At 56.9% G+C, this 18048-nt stretch overlaps 1 protein-coding gene across 5 annotated transcripts; it reads left to right on the plus strand.

The window, feature by feature from the left end:
- Window positions 1–622: 622 nt before the first annotated feature.
- MAP3K11 (mitogen-activated protein kinase kinase kinase 11) lies at window positions 623–17568 on the plus strand. Of its 5 annotated transcripts, none has more exons than XR_012423081.1 (10): window positions 623–1823; window positions 6681–6861; window positions 7061–7209; window positions 7320–7495; window positions 7630–7873; window positions 8192–8464; window positions 9072–9207; window positions 9301–9392; window positions 15571–15945; window positions 16706–17568. XR_012423081.1 is itself a non-coding variant. In XM_005577256.4 (10 exons), exons 1-10 carry the CDS (start codon window positions 1085–1087, stop codon window positions 17041–17043), a joined length of 2544 nt encoding a protein of 847 aa, XP_005577313.1. In that variant the 5' UTR covers window positions 623–1084; the 3' UTR covers window positions 17044–17568. The 5 variants fall into 5 exon arrangements, 3 of the variants coding, with proteins under 3 accessions (XP_005577313.1, XP_073869288.1, XP_073869287.1); XM_005577256.4 differs by having other exon boundaries at window positions 8351–8464; XM_074013186.1 differs by lacking the exon at window positions 623–1823 and adding an exon at window positions 5221–5488 and having other exon boundaries at window positions 8351–8464.
- The last annotated feature ends 480 nt before the right edge of the window (window positions 17569–18048 follow it).

Here is an 18048-nt window from a genome sequence, read left to right on the forward strand (position 1 = left end):
GTGCCACGCGCCGGTAGTCCCAGCTACTCGGGAGGCTGAGGCAGGAGAATCGCTTGAACCCGGGAGGCAGAGGTTGCAGTGAGCTTAGACTGCGCCATTGCATACCAGCCTGGGTGACAGAGAAAGGACTCCGTCTCAAAAAAAGAAAAAAGAAAGAAAGAAAGAAAATAATGAGGCTCAGAATGGATGGATCGCACAGTCCCACAACTTCGCAGCCAACACCAGACTTGGGTTCACCCCCTTCCCAAGTGTGGTTCTGTAACCCCGTTTTGCTGACGCCAGTGCGGATGCAGAGGACAGAGATGGCCCATCCTTAGCAGAGACCAACCTGCACCCTGGCCAGCAGAGCACGCAGCTGGAGGCTTTTCTTTCTATATCTCAAAGCCTGCTGTGATGGGGAATCTGGTTCTGCCCTTTCCCTCCTCTGCCTCTCCTGGCCCGCCTACCCGGGAACTCCCCTGCTGGAGCCTCTGGGAGGGGAGCGGTGCAGGCCGCCCGCGTCATCTGATGCTGTTTCCTGCAGGAGGGAGAAGAGCGGAAAAAAGTGAAACTCCACCCTCCACCTCTGCCTCCCGCCCCCGAGGCCAAAGTACAAAGGGAGGAGGAAGAAGGGAGCGGGGTCGGAGCCGTCGGGGACCAAAGGAGCCAGGGACAGGAACAGGCAGTCTGGGCCCAACTGTGGACGCTCCCTCCACCCCCGCGCAAAAAGACCCAACCGGAGTTGAGGCGCTGCCCCTGGAGGCCCCACCTTACGCTGGGCGGGGGCCGGAGCCAGGCTCCCAGGACTGCTCCAGGACCGAGGGAAGCTCGGGCCCCTCCAAGCTAGCCATGGTGAGGCGTCGGAGGCCCCGGGGCCCCACCCCCCCGGCCTGACCACACTGCCCTGGGTGCCCTCCTCCAGAAGCCCGAGATGCGGGGGGCCGGGAGGCGACACTCCTGGCTCCCCAGAGAGGCGTGGGTCTGGGGCTGAGGGCCAGGGCCCGGATGCCCAGGTTCCGGGACTAGGGCCTCGGCAGCCAGCGGGGGTGGGGACCACGGGCACCCAGAGAAGGTCCTCCACACATCCCAACGCCGGCTCCCGGCCATGGAGCCCTTGAAGAGCCTCTTCCTCAAGAGCCCTCTAGGGTCATGGAATGGCAGTGGCAGCGGGGGTGGTGGGGGCAGTGGAGGAGGCCGGCCTGAGGGGTCTCCAAAGGCAGCGGGTTATGCCAACCCGGTGTGGACAGCCCTGTTCGACTACGAGCCCAGTGGGCAGGACGAGCTGGCCCTGAGGAAGGGTGACCGTGTGGAGGTGCTGTCCCGGGACGCAGCCATCTCAGGAGACGAGGGCTGGTGGGCAGGCCAGGTGGGTGGCCAGGTGGGCATCTTCCCATCCAACTATGTGTCTCGGGGTGGCGGCCCGCCCCCCTGCGAGGTGGCCAGCTTCCAGGAGCTGCGGCTGGAGGAGGTGATCGGCATTGGAGGCTTCGGCAAGGTGTACCGGGGCAGCTGGCGAGGTGAGCTGGTGGCTGTGAAGGCAGCTCGCCAGGACCCCGATGAGGACATCAGTGTGACAGCTGAGAGTGTTCGCCAGGAGGCCCGGCTCTTCGCCATGCTAGCACACCCCAACATCATTGCCCTCAAGGCTGTGTGCCTGGAGGAGCCCAACCTGTGCCTGGTGATGGAGTATGCAGCTGGTGGACCCCTCAGCCGAGCTCTGGCAGGGCGGCGCGTGCCTCCCCATGTGCTGGTTAACTGGGCTGTGCAGATTGCCCGTGGGATGCACTACCTGCACTGCGAGGCCCTGGTGCCCGTCATCCATCGCGACCTCAAGTCCAACAACAGTGAGTTTCTGGCGGCCTGGTTGCGGGTGGCATGGCTCTGGCACACACCTGCTCCCAACCTTCCACTGAGCCTAGCTTAGGGTCTGCTGCAGGTAGGAGCACTCGCCCTAGGGGGTCCCAGCTGACCAGGTGCCCATGGGCTCAAGCTAGCCCCCAAACAGAGCTCCAGGCACCCAGAAGAGTCTTCCTGTCCCAGCCTCAGAAGTCCTTGGCCCCAGCCTGCAGCTGAGGTTTGGACAAGTTAAGAAATTGGGATTTCTCAGGTGGGCCATAAGCATCCTGCCCAGCTCTGCCTCCCACCTCAAGGAAGTCCTCTGGAAGCTCGCGCTCCCCATCTTCTCCTCCCCTAAATTCATATTCGTAGACTTGGTGCTCTGTCCTCTCCTGTCATCATGGGCAGCTCCTCCAGAACAGATATCTCAGAGGGAGAAGCCCTCCTTGGCAGTCAAGGCCAAGGCCAGGGCTGGAATTCTGGCCTAGCCCTCCCTGGCTGCATGACCTCTAGCTCGTTACTCAAACTCGGAGCCTCAATTTCAGACTCTGTAAAAAGGGAGAGTGAAACAGCTCAACAGCCTGGGCAAGCCTGACCTGCGATCCCCAACCCGCAGCGGGTGTTCAGCCATGGAGATGGACATTTGAGGGCTGGATCACCAAGAGGGCCTAGCCTGCAATCAGTGCTTGGGGTGGGAGTGCTGGGCTAAGGGAGACTCCATCTCCCACCATTTTAAGCCCCCAACACGCTTTCCATCACGGCCCAAGAGAAGCAAGTGGTAGCTTCAGAGGGCTTCCTGGTGCGCGCAGCATTTAGAGAGCGAAGGCATGGAAGCAGGACCTAGCACACAGCAGGGACCAGGAGCAGGGGCCTCCTAGAGCCCAGGGTGCAGGCTGGAGAGCAGCAGTAGGAAATGCAGGAGGGGCCAGGCTCAGTGGGGTCACTGGAAAAGCATGAGACATTCTTAGAGGGGGGTCCATGTGGATATTTTGAGCCTCCTGGCCTGGGCTGACCATGGACAAGGGGCTTGCAGGAAACAGAGTGCTGAGCCCCAGATATCCAAGTTCTTGCCAGGGCTGGAGGAGCCAGGGGAGGCCTGCCAACCACCCCACCCACTCTTCTCATCCCTTGTAAGGTGCAGTTCCCACCTCTCAGCCTCAACCCTGGGCTCTATCTAGGGACCCCCACTACCTGCCCCAATCTGAGGGGGATTCCCTGAAGGCGCAGGGGGAGGGGACTCCCATCTTCTGTTTTTCCTCCGTTTTCTTTCCAGAAAAAATGGAACAATAGCCCAGGCCCCTGCTCCCCACCCTCCCCACTGCTTCCTGCGTTTCCTGCTGCCCTGAGCCGGCTTCCTGTCCCTGCTCCAGCCCCTGCTCCCTCCCTAGCCCAGCTGCCTGCAGGGGAGGAAAGAGCTGGGGGTGGAGGGCTTGCGGGAGGAAGGAGCCTGGAACTGCTGCCCCACTCCCCTCTAGTTCCCCTGCTTCCCTCTCAGAGTCTGGGAGTTGGTGGTAAAGGGCAGGCAAGGTGCCCTCAGCCTCCCTGAGCCTGGCATTTAACCTCGGAGACCCCAGTCTTAGGCCCAAGTTGCTGTCTGCGGGATTGGGGTGGGGGGAGTCCCTGGGCTTGGGGGGGCACAGGCAAGAAACAATGGCATGATTTTCCTGGACAATGGGGGCCTTGTGAGGAAGCCTGGCGGGGAGAGGAGGGGGAATTCTCCAGGCCCACGAGTCACAGGACTGACCAGCCAGCTCGGCCTGGGCCTGACCTCCCCCAGTTCTCCCCAAAAGGACTCCCCCTCCCAAGTGGGAGACCTGGCCCAGGCCTCCCAGAAAGGAGAAGTAGGGACCACAGGAGGGAAGAGGAAGAGGCGTGAGCTGCCCAGGCCACTCCCAAGCCCCACAGAGGCCAGCCTAGGGAGGGAGCTGGTGGCCAGGTCCCTGTCAGAGGCCAGGGAGCCCTAAAGGGGCACTGAGAGCTTCCCCTAGCTTCGGGGTCTCTGGCCCATTCTCCTCTGGGTGACCCCTGACCTCCCATGCCTGGGGTCTACATCAGACACCGGAACAGCAGCTGGAGTTGGGACAATTGAAAGCACAGAGAGGCAGCTTGGAGAGAAAGCAGAGGATGGGGCTTAGCAGCTGGCAGAGCCGGGAGCGGGGAGGTAGCAGAAAGGCCACAAGCACAAAGAAGTCCTGAAACTTTGGGTGAGTTGCTGCCCCTCTCTGGGCCTCAGATTCCCCACCTGAAAAAGGTGGAGAGTGGCTACTCGTCCTGAGATACTGGAACAGCACTTTGCCAGTCTCGGATGCCACAAGCGGCTGGAGACCGGGCCAAGCAGCAGCAAGTGTTGGTCTTCAAAGGGGGAGTTGGGCCCTGGCACCAGGGGAAGTGCCCATTTCCACTCCACCCACTGCCCCAGCCTGCTGCGTTTCCCCTTTGGAATGAGCTTGTGCGGGGCTTGCTAAACGGTCAGGTCCCCAGCCTCCAGCAGCCAGACCGGAGGCTATTGTGAAGCTGGCAGTAAGGAGTGACAGAGGAGGGAGAGGAGGGTGGAGATACGATATGAGCTTTAGGACAACTGGCCTTTAGGATGCTTCTGCCAGGTGGCAGCCCCCATGCAAAAGCTTTAAAAGTGTGGTCTTGTTTCGTGCTCGTGACAGCCGTCTGAGGAGGGTTTTGTTGTCATCCTCGGCTTGATGAAGTGTTCAGGATTTGGCTCCAGGGTCTGGCTCAGAGGAGTAGGTGGATTTTGAGACCATTCTCTGGATTAGGAAAAGTTGCAGGAAAATCTACTGGGCATGCCGGGATAGTAAAGGTGGTCATGGAGGACACCTGGACATTAGGTAGAGCTGCTGAGGGGTAGCTGAACCAATTTGTCTGGCATGGAGTTGCAAATGTGGAAGATGCCAGTAGGGAGAGGGAGCTGGTACCTGGAAGAGGCTGAGTCAGCCAGGGGGCTGCGGGCAGAGGTTGAGGAGAGGCCATGCTCTGAGAAGCACCAGCGCTGAAATGGCTGAAGGTAGAGGACGCAGAAACAGCCAAGCAGCCAGGGGCTGTGGGGGCTGAGGACGGTGGGGCAGCGGGGACGGCTGGCAGCAGTGCGAGATGCCTCCTCAAGGCCCAGGTGGGCTGGCCAGCAGCAGGATCAGGGCTTGTGGCTTTAAGCCCTGAAAAATGAGCACCCTGGTTCTGCCACCTCCTCTGGGAAGTCCTCCCTGACTCACCAGGCTGTATGAGGTGCCCTTCCCATCTGCTCCACCCTGTGCCCTATGCTGCCCCCATGACAGTCGTGTCACATGGGGCAGGAGAGCTGAGAGGTGTGCCCTGACACGGGTCCAGAAACATGGTTGACTTGATATCGCTTCTCTTCCACAGTGCAGTTGGCTGTAACCAGCAAATAGAGGGGCCTTCAGACCCTTCCTGACTCTATGACTTTGTCCTCTTTCTATTCCTCGAAAACTTCTCTCACTTGAGTCATTCCTGTCCTGGTGAGAGATTTGCAAGTTGCTGCTTCTCCTCTTTGTACCAAGTACAGTGGCCCATTTGGGTTAAAGCCACAAGCCCCTGCCACGTCTGACCATCCACGCCTACATTTACCCCAAGCTCCTCCTTTGTGGCCAAGAACCATCACTTTCTTGGACCCCACCCTTTCTCTTCCCTTCCAGCTGCATCGGTAGGTATCTTTTGGAATCTTTGCCTTGGAAGTGGCTGCACTTGCCACAGTGTGATGTGGGCACTTGGGGCCTGTGGTACCTGCTGGGCTTCTTTTCTCACCAAGAACTTCCCTCTTGCTCCCCACTCCAAGGGGGGTTCTCATTCACGCTCCTGCCTCAACAGAGTGACAGGACACTCACAGATCTCTCTTGAAATCAAAGCCATAAATGCCCAGGCCAGGCGCGGTGGCTCACATCTGTAATCCCAGCACTTTGGAAGGCCAAGGCAGGTGGATCACAAGGTCAGGAAATCAAGACCGTCCTGGCTAACATGGTGAAACCCCATCTCTGCTAAAAATACAAAAAATTAGCCGGGCGCGGTGGGTGGCAGGCACCTATAGTCCCAGCTACTCGCAAGGTGAGGCAGGAAAATGTCATGAACCCGGGAGGCGGAGCTTGCAGTGGGCGGAGATCACACCACTGCACTCCAGCCTGGCTGACAGAGCGAGACTCCGTCTCAAAAAAAAGCCCAGAGTTGCTACCTTGCCAATTTTGTTTCAGTGTAGTCTTAGGGAAAAGCTAGAACACTGATTTCAGAGCCACACAGACCAGGTTGTAATCTCTGCTCTATTTGTTGTATGACCTCTGCCAAGTCATTTCCCTGCTTGGTTTCCCCATCTGTGAAACATGAAAAATATTATCTAGCTCATAAATGGTTTTGAGTGCTAGGGCTGAGTGTGAAATGTCTGTCGTCGACCAGGTGCGGTGGCTCACACCTGTAATCCTAGCACTTTGGGAGGCGAGGCGGGCAGATCACCTGAGGTTGGGAGATCAAGACCAGCCTGATCAACATGGAGAAATCCTGTCTCTACTAAAAATACAAAATTAGCCGGGCATGGTGGCACATGCCTGTAATCCCACTACTCGGGAGGCTGAGGCGGGAGAATCGCTTGAACCCGGGAAGTGGAGGTTGCAGTGAGCCAAGATGGTGCCACTGCACTCAGCCTGGGCAACAAGAGCGAAACTCCATCTCAAAAAAAAAAAAAAAAAAAGAAATGTCTGGCTTCAAGTAGGTCCTCAAGATCTAGACCAAGTCACCTCTGTGCCCCCAGGACCCAGCCAGGATGTCCATCAGATGAGTTTGCTCCCAGCTCTTACCCTGTCCCCACCACCTGATCCTGGAGCATCCACAATCTAGCCCCTCTTCTCTAGTTTTGCTGCTGCAGCCCATTGAGGGTGACGACATGGAGCACAAGACCCTGAAGATCACCGACTTTGGTCTGGCCCGAGAGTGGCACAAAACCACACAAATGAGTGCCGCGGGCACCTACGCCTGGATGGCTCCTGAGGTTATCAAGGCCTCCACCTTCTCTAAGGGCAGTGACGTCTGGAGGTGCGGCCCTCGGTGGGGCTGGACAGGGGCTGCTACGGGGCTGCAGAGGGCAGAGGTGGCTGCCTAAGTCTAGGGCTGGGCCAAGTCCAGGGACAGGGATCCAAACCACTTAGCTCCTAGTTGCTTTTGGGTGAAGTGGCAGTAAGGGGGTATGGGTTGGGAGAGAAAAGGGAACACAGACCTGTTGTCTCGCCCACAGTTTTGGGGTGCTGCTGTGGGAACTGCTGACCGGGGAGGTGCCGTACCGTGGCATTGACTGCCTTGCTGTGGCCTATGGCGTAGCTGTTAACAAGCTCACACTGCCCATCCCATCCACCTGCCCCGAGCCCTTCGCACAGCTTATGGCAGGTAAGAGGACGGGGCGGGGGGAGCAGGTGAGGGGCAGAGCTCCCTGGTCCAGGACATATCCACCCACAGACCCCTTCTTATTCTGTCCCCGCTGCACGCCGTGCCCCTAGACTGCTGGGCGCAGGACCCTCACCGCAGGCCCGACTTCGCCTCCATCCTGCAGCAGTTGGAGGCGCTGGAGGCACAGGTCCTACGGGAAATGCCGCGGGACTCCTTCCATTCCATGCAGGAAGGCTGGAAGCGCGAGATCCAGGGTCTTTTCGACGAGCTGCGAGCCAAGGAAAAGGTGCGAGGAATCAGGGGACCCAGCGTTGGAAGGAGTGTCTCCCTGATCTTCCTGGGGCAGAGTCGGGGCGGGCGCCGCCGGGATCGGTGCCAGGTGCCAGGCTGACCTCTTCTCCTTCGCTGTCTCGGGCGCAGGAACTACTGAGCCGCGAAGAGGAGCTGACGCGAGCAGCGCGCGAGCAGAGGTCACAGGCGGAGCAGCTGCGGCGGCGCGAGCACCTGCTGGCCCAGTGGGAGCTAGAAGTGTTCGAGCGCGAGCTGACGCTGCTGCTGCAGCAGGTGGACCGCGAGCGACCGCACGTGCGCCGCCGCCGCGGCACATTCAAGCGCAGCAAGCTCCGGGCGCGCGACGGCGGCGAGCGCATCAGCATGCCACTCGGTGAGGGGCGGGCCCCGGGGCATCCTCCGCCATTGGCTGCGAGGGCGGGGGGGTGGAGCCAGGTCTGTGGGCTGAGCGCGCTGGGATTGGTTTAGGGTGTTGTGGGTGGGCCCGAGAGGTGAAGGCTGGGAGGGGTGGGGCCAGGAGTGTTTTTTTTCTGTCTGTGGGCGGGTTCTGGCGGAAGTATTTGCATGTCGGTCTGGGAGTAGGGGCGACCGGGAAGGGGTGGGGTTCACGAAAGTTCTGGGAAGGTCTAGGGGGCGGGGCGGGCCGGCGGCCTGGCATCTCCGACGCAGACGAGTAGCTTTCCTTATCCAGAACCAGCGGCTCAAGAAAGCAGTGAGGCTGGCAACAGTCTCATAGCCACCGTGCCGCTTCCTGTGCGGCCTGGGAGCCGGCCTTGGGCCCCTGCAGGTTGGGGTCCTGGCTCTCCTTCATCGCAAACCTGAACCCTGCTCCCCCCAACCTAAACCGCAGACTTCAAGCACCGCATCACCGTGCAGGCCTCACCCGGCCTCGACCGGAGGAGAAACGTCTTCGAGGTCGGGCCTGGGGATTCGCCCACCTTCCCCCGGTTCCGGGCCATCCAGTGTAAGAAACCTCGCCTCTCGTGCCCCTCTCCGCATCCCAGCCCCTTATTCTCTTTCAGACCTTATCCTTGGAGGGGATCCCACTCACTATCCCCTCTTTCCGTCTGCCCCCAGGCTCCCTGCCTTAGGTCTAGACTGTTAACTCTGAACTCCCCAGGCAGCATTAATTGTACTTATTTTTTTAGTCAAATAATTGTATGACACTATGTACTACTAATTTTTTTAAATGCTTTACTAATATTAATATCTTGCAATAATTCTATTAGGTTGCTATTTTTATTGTTAATCCAAGTTTTACGGATGAGAAAAGTGAAAAAAGTAACTTGCTACACAGTTAATAAGTGGAAGAGCCAGAATCAAACCCAGGCAGTTGGTGTCCTTGTCTGTACTAATTACTAACTAGCAAATGTTAGCTGAAGGGCTAGATGAGATGCCCCACCCCACTGTGGGGTGATAAACCCAAACCCATCTATCTTGCCCAAAGCTCACCCTGGGAATGGTACAGGGCCCACCCTCCTCTCCATACTGTAAAGGTTACCCCTGAAGCCTGACTCTGATGATGGAGGGAGGATAAAGATTATCTCCAATTCCATCGGTTTCCCCTGTAGTGGAGCCTGCAGAGCCAGGCCAGGCATGGGGCCGCCAGTCCCCCCGACGTCTGGAGGACTCAAGCAATGGAGAGCGGCGAGCATGCTGGGCTTGGGGTCCCAGTTCCCCCAAGCCTGGGGAAGCCCAGAATGGGAGGTGAGTACCTGAGTACCCCCCAAACCCAGCATCATCTGCTTTCCCCAAGTCCTGGAATTCCCAAAGCACCCCTCCTTGTCCTCCCATCACCAGGAGAAGGTCCCGCATGGACGAAGCCACATGGTACCTGGATTCAGATGACTCATCCCCCTTAGGATCTCCTTCCACACCCCCAGCACTCAATGGTGAGTGGCCTTCCTCCCTCGGCAGAATCTGGCTGAGTTCCTTCCGTGGGCACCTTGGGGAGGCCATGAGAGGTGAGCAGGCAAAGCAGGAGTCCTGCCCTGGTTGCTCTCATTCTAGAGACTAGGAAACCAAGGCTGAGACAGGACAGAACTGATCTTGGAACCCAGGTCTGACCTACAGGCCCACGATCAAGCAGCATACAGCCCAGGCCTCGGCTCGGGGCCCAGAGTCTCATCCCCTTGTTCAGAGCTGGCCTGTAAGAAGGCTCTTCCCTGTGCCTGTGGCAGCCCCTGTACCTTTAGCAGGCTCCAGGGAGAAAAGAAAGACAGGAAGCCCACCCAGCCTTTGGTACCAAGGCAAGCTGGGCCCAGAGAGGGGAAGGAATCAGCCTGTGTTGGGTAGAGCCAGACTAGTGTCAGCCACGCTGTGCTGCTCGGAGTCCCTTCTGGGAGCCTCTAGATGAAGAAGAGAATGAGAAGGCCGAGCAGGCAGGATCCAGGACCATTCTCACCACATCCAGGATAGCTCCGGGCCTTTCTGTTCTCCGTGATGGTAACTGCCCTACTGTGCCAGGCATTCCCTCCAAGCATTGATGAAGAGGGGCTACTATTACCCCATTTTACAGATAAGGAAACTGAGGCTCTGAGAGGTGAAGTAACCTACCTTAAACCCCCAGCTGAGGATTTGAACCCAGAGAGACTTCAGCTCCCATGCTTGTAGTGAGCTCAGAAGCTTTCACGTGAAGAAAGGGCTTCTCACATACAGACTGCTTAGGAAGCCAGAGGGTCAGGCAGAGAGCAGGGCTCACTCAGCTCAACACTGCCCAGCTCTGACGGAGGCCAGAAAGTTACGGCCTCCCTTGCCTGTGAGTCCCTGTGCCAACCTAGGGACCATCCTCAGAGCCCCCACACCTGCTGCTCACAGCCAGAATGTAGGACCCGATTAGCCGCTCTCAGAAGAGTCCAGTTCAGCAAGCTGTTTAAACTCCTCCCATCCCACCCAGCCCATCACCTCTACCATTTCCTGAGCTACATTCGATAGCCATAACAACAGCTAACCTTTGTTGGGTCTCTTCTATGTGCCAAGCAGTTTTGTGAGGGGAGTAGTAGTATTGGCCTCATTTTACGAGGAAACTAAGGCACAGAGCGATTAAGTGGTTTGATGTAAGGCACCCAGTAGAGCAGAGATTTGAACCGAAGACTGTCTGTCTGACCACAGAGGCAGAGCCCCAGGCCTCCATCCGCCCCGCCATTTGCTGCTCCAGCAGCTGCAGTGCCCCCAGCATCCGTCCTGCAGGGACTGAACTGAGAACTGGAAGGCCAAGGGGGCTTCCTGAACTCACTTGCTCTAAAATGTACCAGGCCAGATGGGCCAAAGGAGAACTTGAGGGCCTGTCAACCCAGGTGTGTAGGTTGAAGCAGGTCCTGACTATTCCACAGAACCGTCTGGCCCTGAGCTCCCAGAAGCAGGGGCACAAGGGGTCTGGACCCCATCGTTCTCAAGCTTGCCCCATGTTTTTTAATCCAAAGAATTTGTTAATTATTTATCAAGAGAAACTATTAGCTCATATGTTCATGAATAGTTCAGGTCAGTGACAAACTTCTAAGTAATTCAACCCAAAGAAATTCTTCATAGGCCGGGCACGGTGGCTCAAGCCTATAATCCCAGCACTTTGGGAGGCCGAGATGGGAGGATCACGAGGTCAGGAGATCGAGACCATCTTGGCTAACACGGTGAAACCCCGTCTCTACTAAAAAATACAAAAAACTAGCCGGGCGAGGTGGCGGGTGCCTGTAGTCCCAGCTACTCGGGAGGCTGAGGCAGGAGAATGGCTAAACCTGGGAGGCGGAGCTTGCAGTGAGCTGAGATCTGGCCACTGCACTCCAGCCTGGGCGACAGAGCGAGACTCTGTCTCAAAAAAAAAAAAAAAATCTTCACATTCCAAAATCACTTTGCATTCTGAGAGATACCAGCCTTCCTCATCTCCTCGAAATATTTCATGGCATCATAACTTTGTAGAAGTCTGTGCCCGTAGATATCTGAAATGCCTTCTTTCTTGGTTGAGCCACAGCAAACTGAGAGAGCCGCAGCCCCCAGGGATACAACGAATGCTCCCACAATATGAAATTGCAGATGTGTGGCCAGAAGGCCACCTGCCTGAGGTTTCGTGAAAGCACTGGAAACTATGGTAGTTACTGTTCTTGATAAGAGTCTGTCAGCCTCAACACCAATGCCCTTCCTGGCTGATAAAGAAATGGATTGCCACTTGCCCCGAAAGGATGTCAGCTGCTGCAGCTCAGTGGCTGGCTGAGCATGTGGTTCCCCAGCCCAATTCCACACTCCACACACCATCTGGGTCCGTGAAAATACATGACATTGACCTCATAGCCACCCACAGAAACCCAGTTAAGAATCAAAGAATGGGGCCTCACAGAGATCCCAGACCCTGTGAGATGGTCCCAGGCATAAGCCACACCACTGGAGAGCCACACACCCCATCACCCTGTCCCAAGCAGGCTGTTCTGGCCCCTGGAGAGCTGGTTGCAAGGAGTGGCACATTGGCAGGGTACACTCAGCTACACTGATAGCAACTGCCCTGTGAGGCTTGTTGCCTTGGAGTCAATAACTACGTGGCTGTGTCCTCCCTATAAGGCCCCACGGAAGCAGTTTCACCTCTGTCTATCTTTGGGTCAAGAAGAGTCATGCAGCTTTCTCCTAAACAACAGAGTTGCTAACTCTTGCTGCCAGGAAGTTTAGAGGCAGATTCAAATCCTAGCTGGATTATGTTGACCAAGTCACTTACCCTTCAGAACCTCAGTTTCTCAGGCCATTGACTGCAGGAACTTCTGTTCATTCTCATTTTGTCTGCTGGACCCTATCTTCTCTTCCCTTTGTCTCATTTCTCTCTTTTATTAGTTAAGACAGAGTCTATTTCTATCACCCAGGCTGGAGTGCAGTGGCACAATCATGACTCTCTGCAAACTCTGCCTCCCGGACTCAAGTGATCCTCCCACCTCAGCTTCCTGAGTAGCTGGGACTACAGATGCATGCCATGTTTGGCTAATTTTTGTATTTTTTGTAGAGATGGGGTTTTGCCATGTTGCCCGGGCTGGGCTTAAGCAGTTCACCCACCTCAGCCTCCCAAAGTGCTGGCATTACAGGTGTGAGCCACCACACCCAGCTTTCTCTTGCTATTTTTGTTTTGTTTTATTTTTTGAGGAGTCTTGTTCTGTCACCCAGGCTGGAGTGTAGTGCTGCGACCTCAGCTCACTTCAGCCTCCACCTCCCAGGTTCAAGCAATTCTCCTCCCTGAGCCTGCCCAGTAGCTGGGATTACAGGTGTGTGCCACCATGCCCAGCTAATTTTTGTTGTTGTTGTTTTTGAGATGAAGTGGTGTTCTGTTGCCCAGGCTGGCGTGCAGTGGCGCAATCTCAGCTCACTAGAACTTCCACCTCCCAGGTTCAAATGATTCTCCTGCCTCAGCCTCCCATGTAGCTGGGATTACCGGCATGTGCCACAATGCCCAGCTACTTTTTGTATTTTTAGTAGAGACGAGGTTTCGCCATGTTGGCCAGGCTGGTCCCGAACTCCTGACCTCAAGTGAGCCGCCTGCTTCATCTTCCCAAAGTGCTGGGGTTACAAGCGTGAACCACCGGCCTAATTTTTGTATTTAGTAGAGACGGGGTTTCACCATGTTGGCCAGGCTAGTCTCGAACTCCTGACTTCAAGTGATCTGCCCTACTTGGCCTCCCAAAGTGCTGGGATTGTAGGCATGCGCCACCGCTCCCAGCCTCTCTTGCTTTTTTTTTTGTTGTTGAGATGGAGTCTTGCTCTGTCACCCAGTCTGGAGTGTAGTGGCGGGGTCTCGGCTTACTGCAACCTCCGCCTCCTGGGTTCAACTGATTCTGCTGCCTCAGCCTCCCAAGTAGCTGAGACTGTAAGTGTGTGCCACCATGCCCTGCTAATTTTTGTATTTTTTAGTAGAGACAGGGTTTCACCATGTTGGCAAGGATGGTCTCGATTTCTTGACCTCGTGATCCGCCCGCCTTGGCCTCCCAAAGTGCTGGGATTACAGGTGTGAGCCACCGCAGCCAGCCAGCCCTTGCTTTTTTTAAACATGATTTCCCCTCTTCTGTTTAAACTCACTGTAAATGATCAGTTCTTCACCAGCGAAGTGGGGGTGATAACCTCACGTGGTTGGTGCAAGGATTATAAAAATGGATTCTTCATCAAACAAGGATTTGCTTTTTTTTTTTTTTTTTTTTTTTTGAGAGAAGTCTCACTCTGTCACCCAGGCTGGAGTGCAGTGGCGCGATTTTGGCTCACTGCAAGCTCCGCCTCCTGGGTTCATGCCATTCTCCTGCCTCAGCCTCCCAAGTAGCTGGGACTATAGGCGCAGGCCATCACGCCCAGCTAATTTTTTTGTATTTTTAGTAGAGATAGGGTTTCACCGTGTTAGCCAGGATGGGCTTGATCTCCTGACCTCGTGAAACGCCTGCCTAGGCCTCCCGAAGTGCTAGGATTACAGGCGCGAGCCAGGGATTTGCATTTTAAGAGCCAGGCATCAACATGTTAAACACTGCCTTGACCTCATCTGATGAAGGAGGCAGACTCACAGACAAGTCCAGTAGCACCTGTATGAGGCATAACATGAGCAATAACTATGCAGGTTCAGGGAGATTTTGGGAAGGCTTCACAGAGGAAGTGACATCCCAGTGGGTCTTGGATGGTACGTAAGAGGTCACTGAAAGCTGAGGTGGGAAAGGTCAGCCAGCCAGAGCAAACAGTGTGTGCACAGGCATGCAGCTCACCAGACCCAAGGAAAAGGCAACCTGGCTGAACTCTGAGAAGAGTTGAGAGCCAAGGAGTCTCAGGACTGGGGCTGCGGACAGGGGCCAAGGCACATGGGTCAGTAGATGTTGATTGAATGAATGAGTGAATGAAGCTGGAAGTGATGGGCAGTTTTTAAGCAGAGACCTGTCTTTAACCGGTTTGCATTTTAGAAGGATTCCCTTGTTCCTTCAGTGGTAGTGGTCGGGGTGGGAGTTGGGTGAGGTAAGAGGCAGAGAGTCTGAGTAAGGGTTGTGGCTGACAGAAGGGACTGTCAGCTGAGTCCTGGTTCATAGTAGAAGTTCACTTTTCCCAGCCTTATATTTCTTCCTCCCGACATCCAACCTGCTTTTGCACTCCAGGCAGGAGGGGAAAGGCAGAGGGAGGAGGCCAGACTTTCTTATAGAGCCATAGCAGATTCTAGAGCCAAAATCAGTGCTTGTGAGAGCCCATCCTAGAGGCCCTTCTCCTTAATGAGCGGTTTCCCCATCCCTGCCCAAGTGATCTAGAATGGAGTCAGGCCAACCCTAGACTGGAAAGTGGGACACTAGTGTCTTGAAATCTAGGGCAGAGTCTGGTTGGGAAATGGTGGAGAGCAAAGGCTCTACTGCCCTTGCCTGGGGTGAAGCCAGCTCCACCTTTCACTGGCTGTACAGCTCCGCGCAAGCCCTCAACCTCTAAGCCTGGAACCCCCGGGCGTGAGGATCAGACAACATAATGCCCCTATGTTATTCAGCTCAGGCCTGGCACAAATACCTACTCTGTAAATTAGCTGTGACCTTGGGCAAGGTATTGACCCCTCTGAACCTCATTTTCCTCCTTTCTAGAATAGGGACAGGGATTTGTGCTCCTCAAGGCGGCCATGTACATTAGAGTTGACTGTGTGCATCTTACAAGCTACAGCTGGAGTGGGGGTGGGTGGGCAGAAGGGGCAGGGCTGCCAAGCCAGGAAGCGGGTGGGCACAGAGCACAGGGCGCCGGTCCCAGTCAGTGGGACCTGCCATGGCCCTGGACCTGGAGGTTGCCCCTGGCAGGCCATGGAGGCCCACCGTGACCTGGCCTCAGCCCTGCCTCCACTGGGACTGCCCATCCATCTTTGGGGTCTGGGTCACTGGCTGCCGTCAGGCTTTGCTGTCGCTTCCTCCGCCTGCATTGCCCTCCCCTCCCAGCACCCATCTTGTGAAAGGCCGGAGTGTGGGTGCATGGTAGGGAGGCCGTGGGACCTGTGGGACCAGGGAAGATGCTGGTAGAGGGCAGAACTCAGTTCCAAGACCGCAGAGAGGTCCTGGGCCCTCATCCGGAAGATGCATCAGCCATGCCGTCACCTGTGCCGCCTCCGCCCCGCAGGTCACCCCCTACGGCCTGGCCTGGAGCCCGAGGAACCCAAGAGGCCTCTCCCCGCAGAGCGCGGTAGCAGCTCTGGGACGCCCAAGCTGATCCAGCGTGCGCTACTGCGTGGCACCGCCCTGCTTGCCTCCCTGGGCCTCGGCCGCGACCTGCAGCCACCGGGAAGCCAAGGACGTGAGCGTGGGGATCCCCCCACAACACCCCCAACGCCAATGCCCGCGCCCTGCCCGACCGAGCCGCCCCCTTCCCCGCTCATTCGCTTCTCGCCCAAGACGCCCGACTCCCCGCCCACTCCTGCACCCCTGTTGCTGGACCTGGGTATTCCTGCAGGCCAGCGGTCAGCCAAGAGCCCCCGACGTGAGGAGGAGCCCCGCGGTGAGTGGCCTGAGGCCGGCCTGCTTCGCGGATGGGAGATGGGGGTCCCCAGGGAGGGAGGAGTGGCTGGGGACATGCAAGGAGGCAAGGCCAAGACCACAGTCATCTACTGGACCCTGAACCAGGCGCTTGGGATACTGAAGACCATGTAGGGAGCAGAGTTCTAAATTCAGCTATCAGGTGGTCCAGGCAGGTGGGGGCGATGCCTGCTGTGAAATAACAGAAGTAATCAAGGCCAGGCAGTGGTGCACGCCTGTGATCCCAGCACTTTGGGAGGATCACGTGAGCCTTGAAAGGTTGAGGCTGCAGTGAGCCGTGATCATGACACTGCACTCCAGCCTGGGCGACAGAGCATATATGTAGTCATAATAGTAGCAAACTCCTGGTTCCTTAACTTGTGTCAAGTACTCTTTACAAGGCTTTCCCGAGATGGTCTCATTCAGTCATAACAACCACAGAACTAAGTGCTCTTAGATGCCCATTTTTAGATAAGGAAATTTAAGGCACAGAGATGAAGGGACCCAGAGCTCCCACAGCTGGTAAGTGGCAGGGCCGGGACATACAGGCCGGCCTGCTCCAGAGGCCTCACTCCTAACCATTACGAAAAAACAGAGGCACGCAGAGCAGGAAGGGCCGTAGAAGTTGAGTCAAGTAGCTCACTGTGCAGATGGGGAAACTGAGGCCCAGAGCAGGGCAGTGTATCTTGGGGACCTCAGGAGTTGTTGGTTGCCTGACCTTGTGCCCCTCCTATATCTCACAGGAGGCACTGTCTCACCCCCACCCGGGACATCACGCTCTGCTCCTGGCACCCCAGGCACCCCACGTTCACCACCCCTGGGCCTCATCAGCCGACCTCGGCCCTCACCCCTTCGCAGCCGCATTGATCCCTGGAGCTTTGTGTCGGCTGGGCCACGGCCTTCTCCCCTGCCTTCGCCACAGCCTGCACCCCGCCGGGCACCCTGGACCTTGTTCCCAGACTCAGACCCCTTCTGGGACTCCCCACCTGCCAACCCCTTCCGGGGAGGCCCCCAGGACTGCAGGGCACAGACCAAAGACATGGGTGCCCAGGCCCCTTGGGTGCCGGAGGCGGGACCTTGAGTGGGCCAGGCCACTCCCCCGAGCTCCAGCTGCCTTAGAGGAGTCACAGCATACACTGGAACAGGAGCTGGGCCAGCCTCTGCAGCTGCCTCAGTTTCCCCAGGGACCCCACCCCCGCTTTGGGGGTCAGGAACACTACACTGCACAGGAAGCCTTCACACTGGATGGGGGGCCTGCGCCCCCATACCTGAAACCTCCCAGCTCACCTGCCCTACTGGGGCCCGACACTGTACCCAGCTGGTTGGGAGGACCAGAGCCTGTCTCAGGGAATTGCCCGCAGGGGTGATGCAGGGAGGAGGGGAGGTGCAGGGAAGAGGGGCCGGCCTCAGCTGTCACCAGCACTTTTGACCAAGTCCTGCTACTGCGGCCCCTGCCCTAGGGCTTAGAGCATGGGCCTCCTGCCCTGGGGGTCATCTGGGGCCAGGGCTCTCTGGGTGCCTTCCTGCTGCCCCAGCCAGGGTTGGAGTATTAGCCTCGGGATCCAATGAAGCCAGAAGCCAAATAAACTCAAAAGCTGTCTCCCCACATGTAGCCTGTCACCTTTCTTGGACGTAACCAGGTGACCCAACCTATCATGCAACCCTGGTGTCCTGATGCCCCAACAATAGGCAGTTCCTTGCCTTGCACTGCATCCCTCTCCTGGGACCAGATCCACCAGCCTTGGTGAGTCATTCAAGGCTTTTCTCTGCCAGGTGTGGTGGCTCACTCCTGTAATCACAGCACTTTGGGAGGCCAAGGCCGGTGGATCACATGAGGTCAGGAGTTCAAGACCAACCTGGCAACATAGTGAAACCCCATCTCTACTAAAAATACAAAAATTAGCCAGGTATGGGGGTGCATGCCTGTAGTCCCAGGTACTCTGGAGGCTGAGGCAGGAGAATTGCTTGAACCTGGAAGGTAGAGGTTGCAGTGAGCCAAAATCGCGCCACTGCACTCCAGCCTGGGCAACAGAGCAAGACTCCATCTCAAAAAAAAAAAAAAGTGTAGGCTGGGTGCGGTGACTCA

Source organism: Macaca fascicularis, chromosome 14, assembly GCF_037993035.2.
Source record: "Macaca fascicularis isolate 582-1 chromosome 14, T2T-MFA8v1.1".
NCBI lineage: Eukaryota > Metazoa > Chordata > Mammalia > Primates > Cercopithecidae > Macaca > Macaca fascicularis.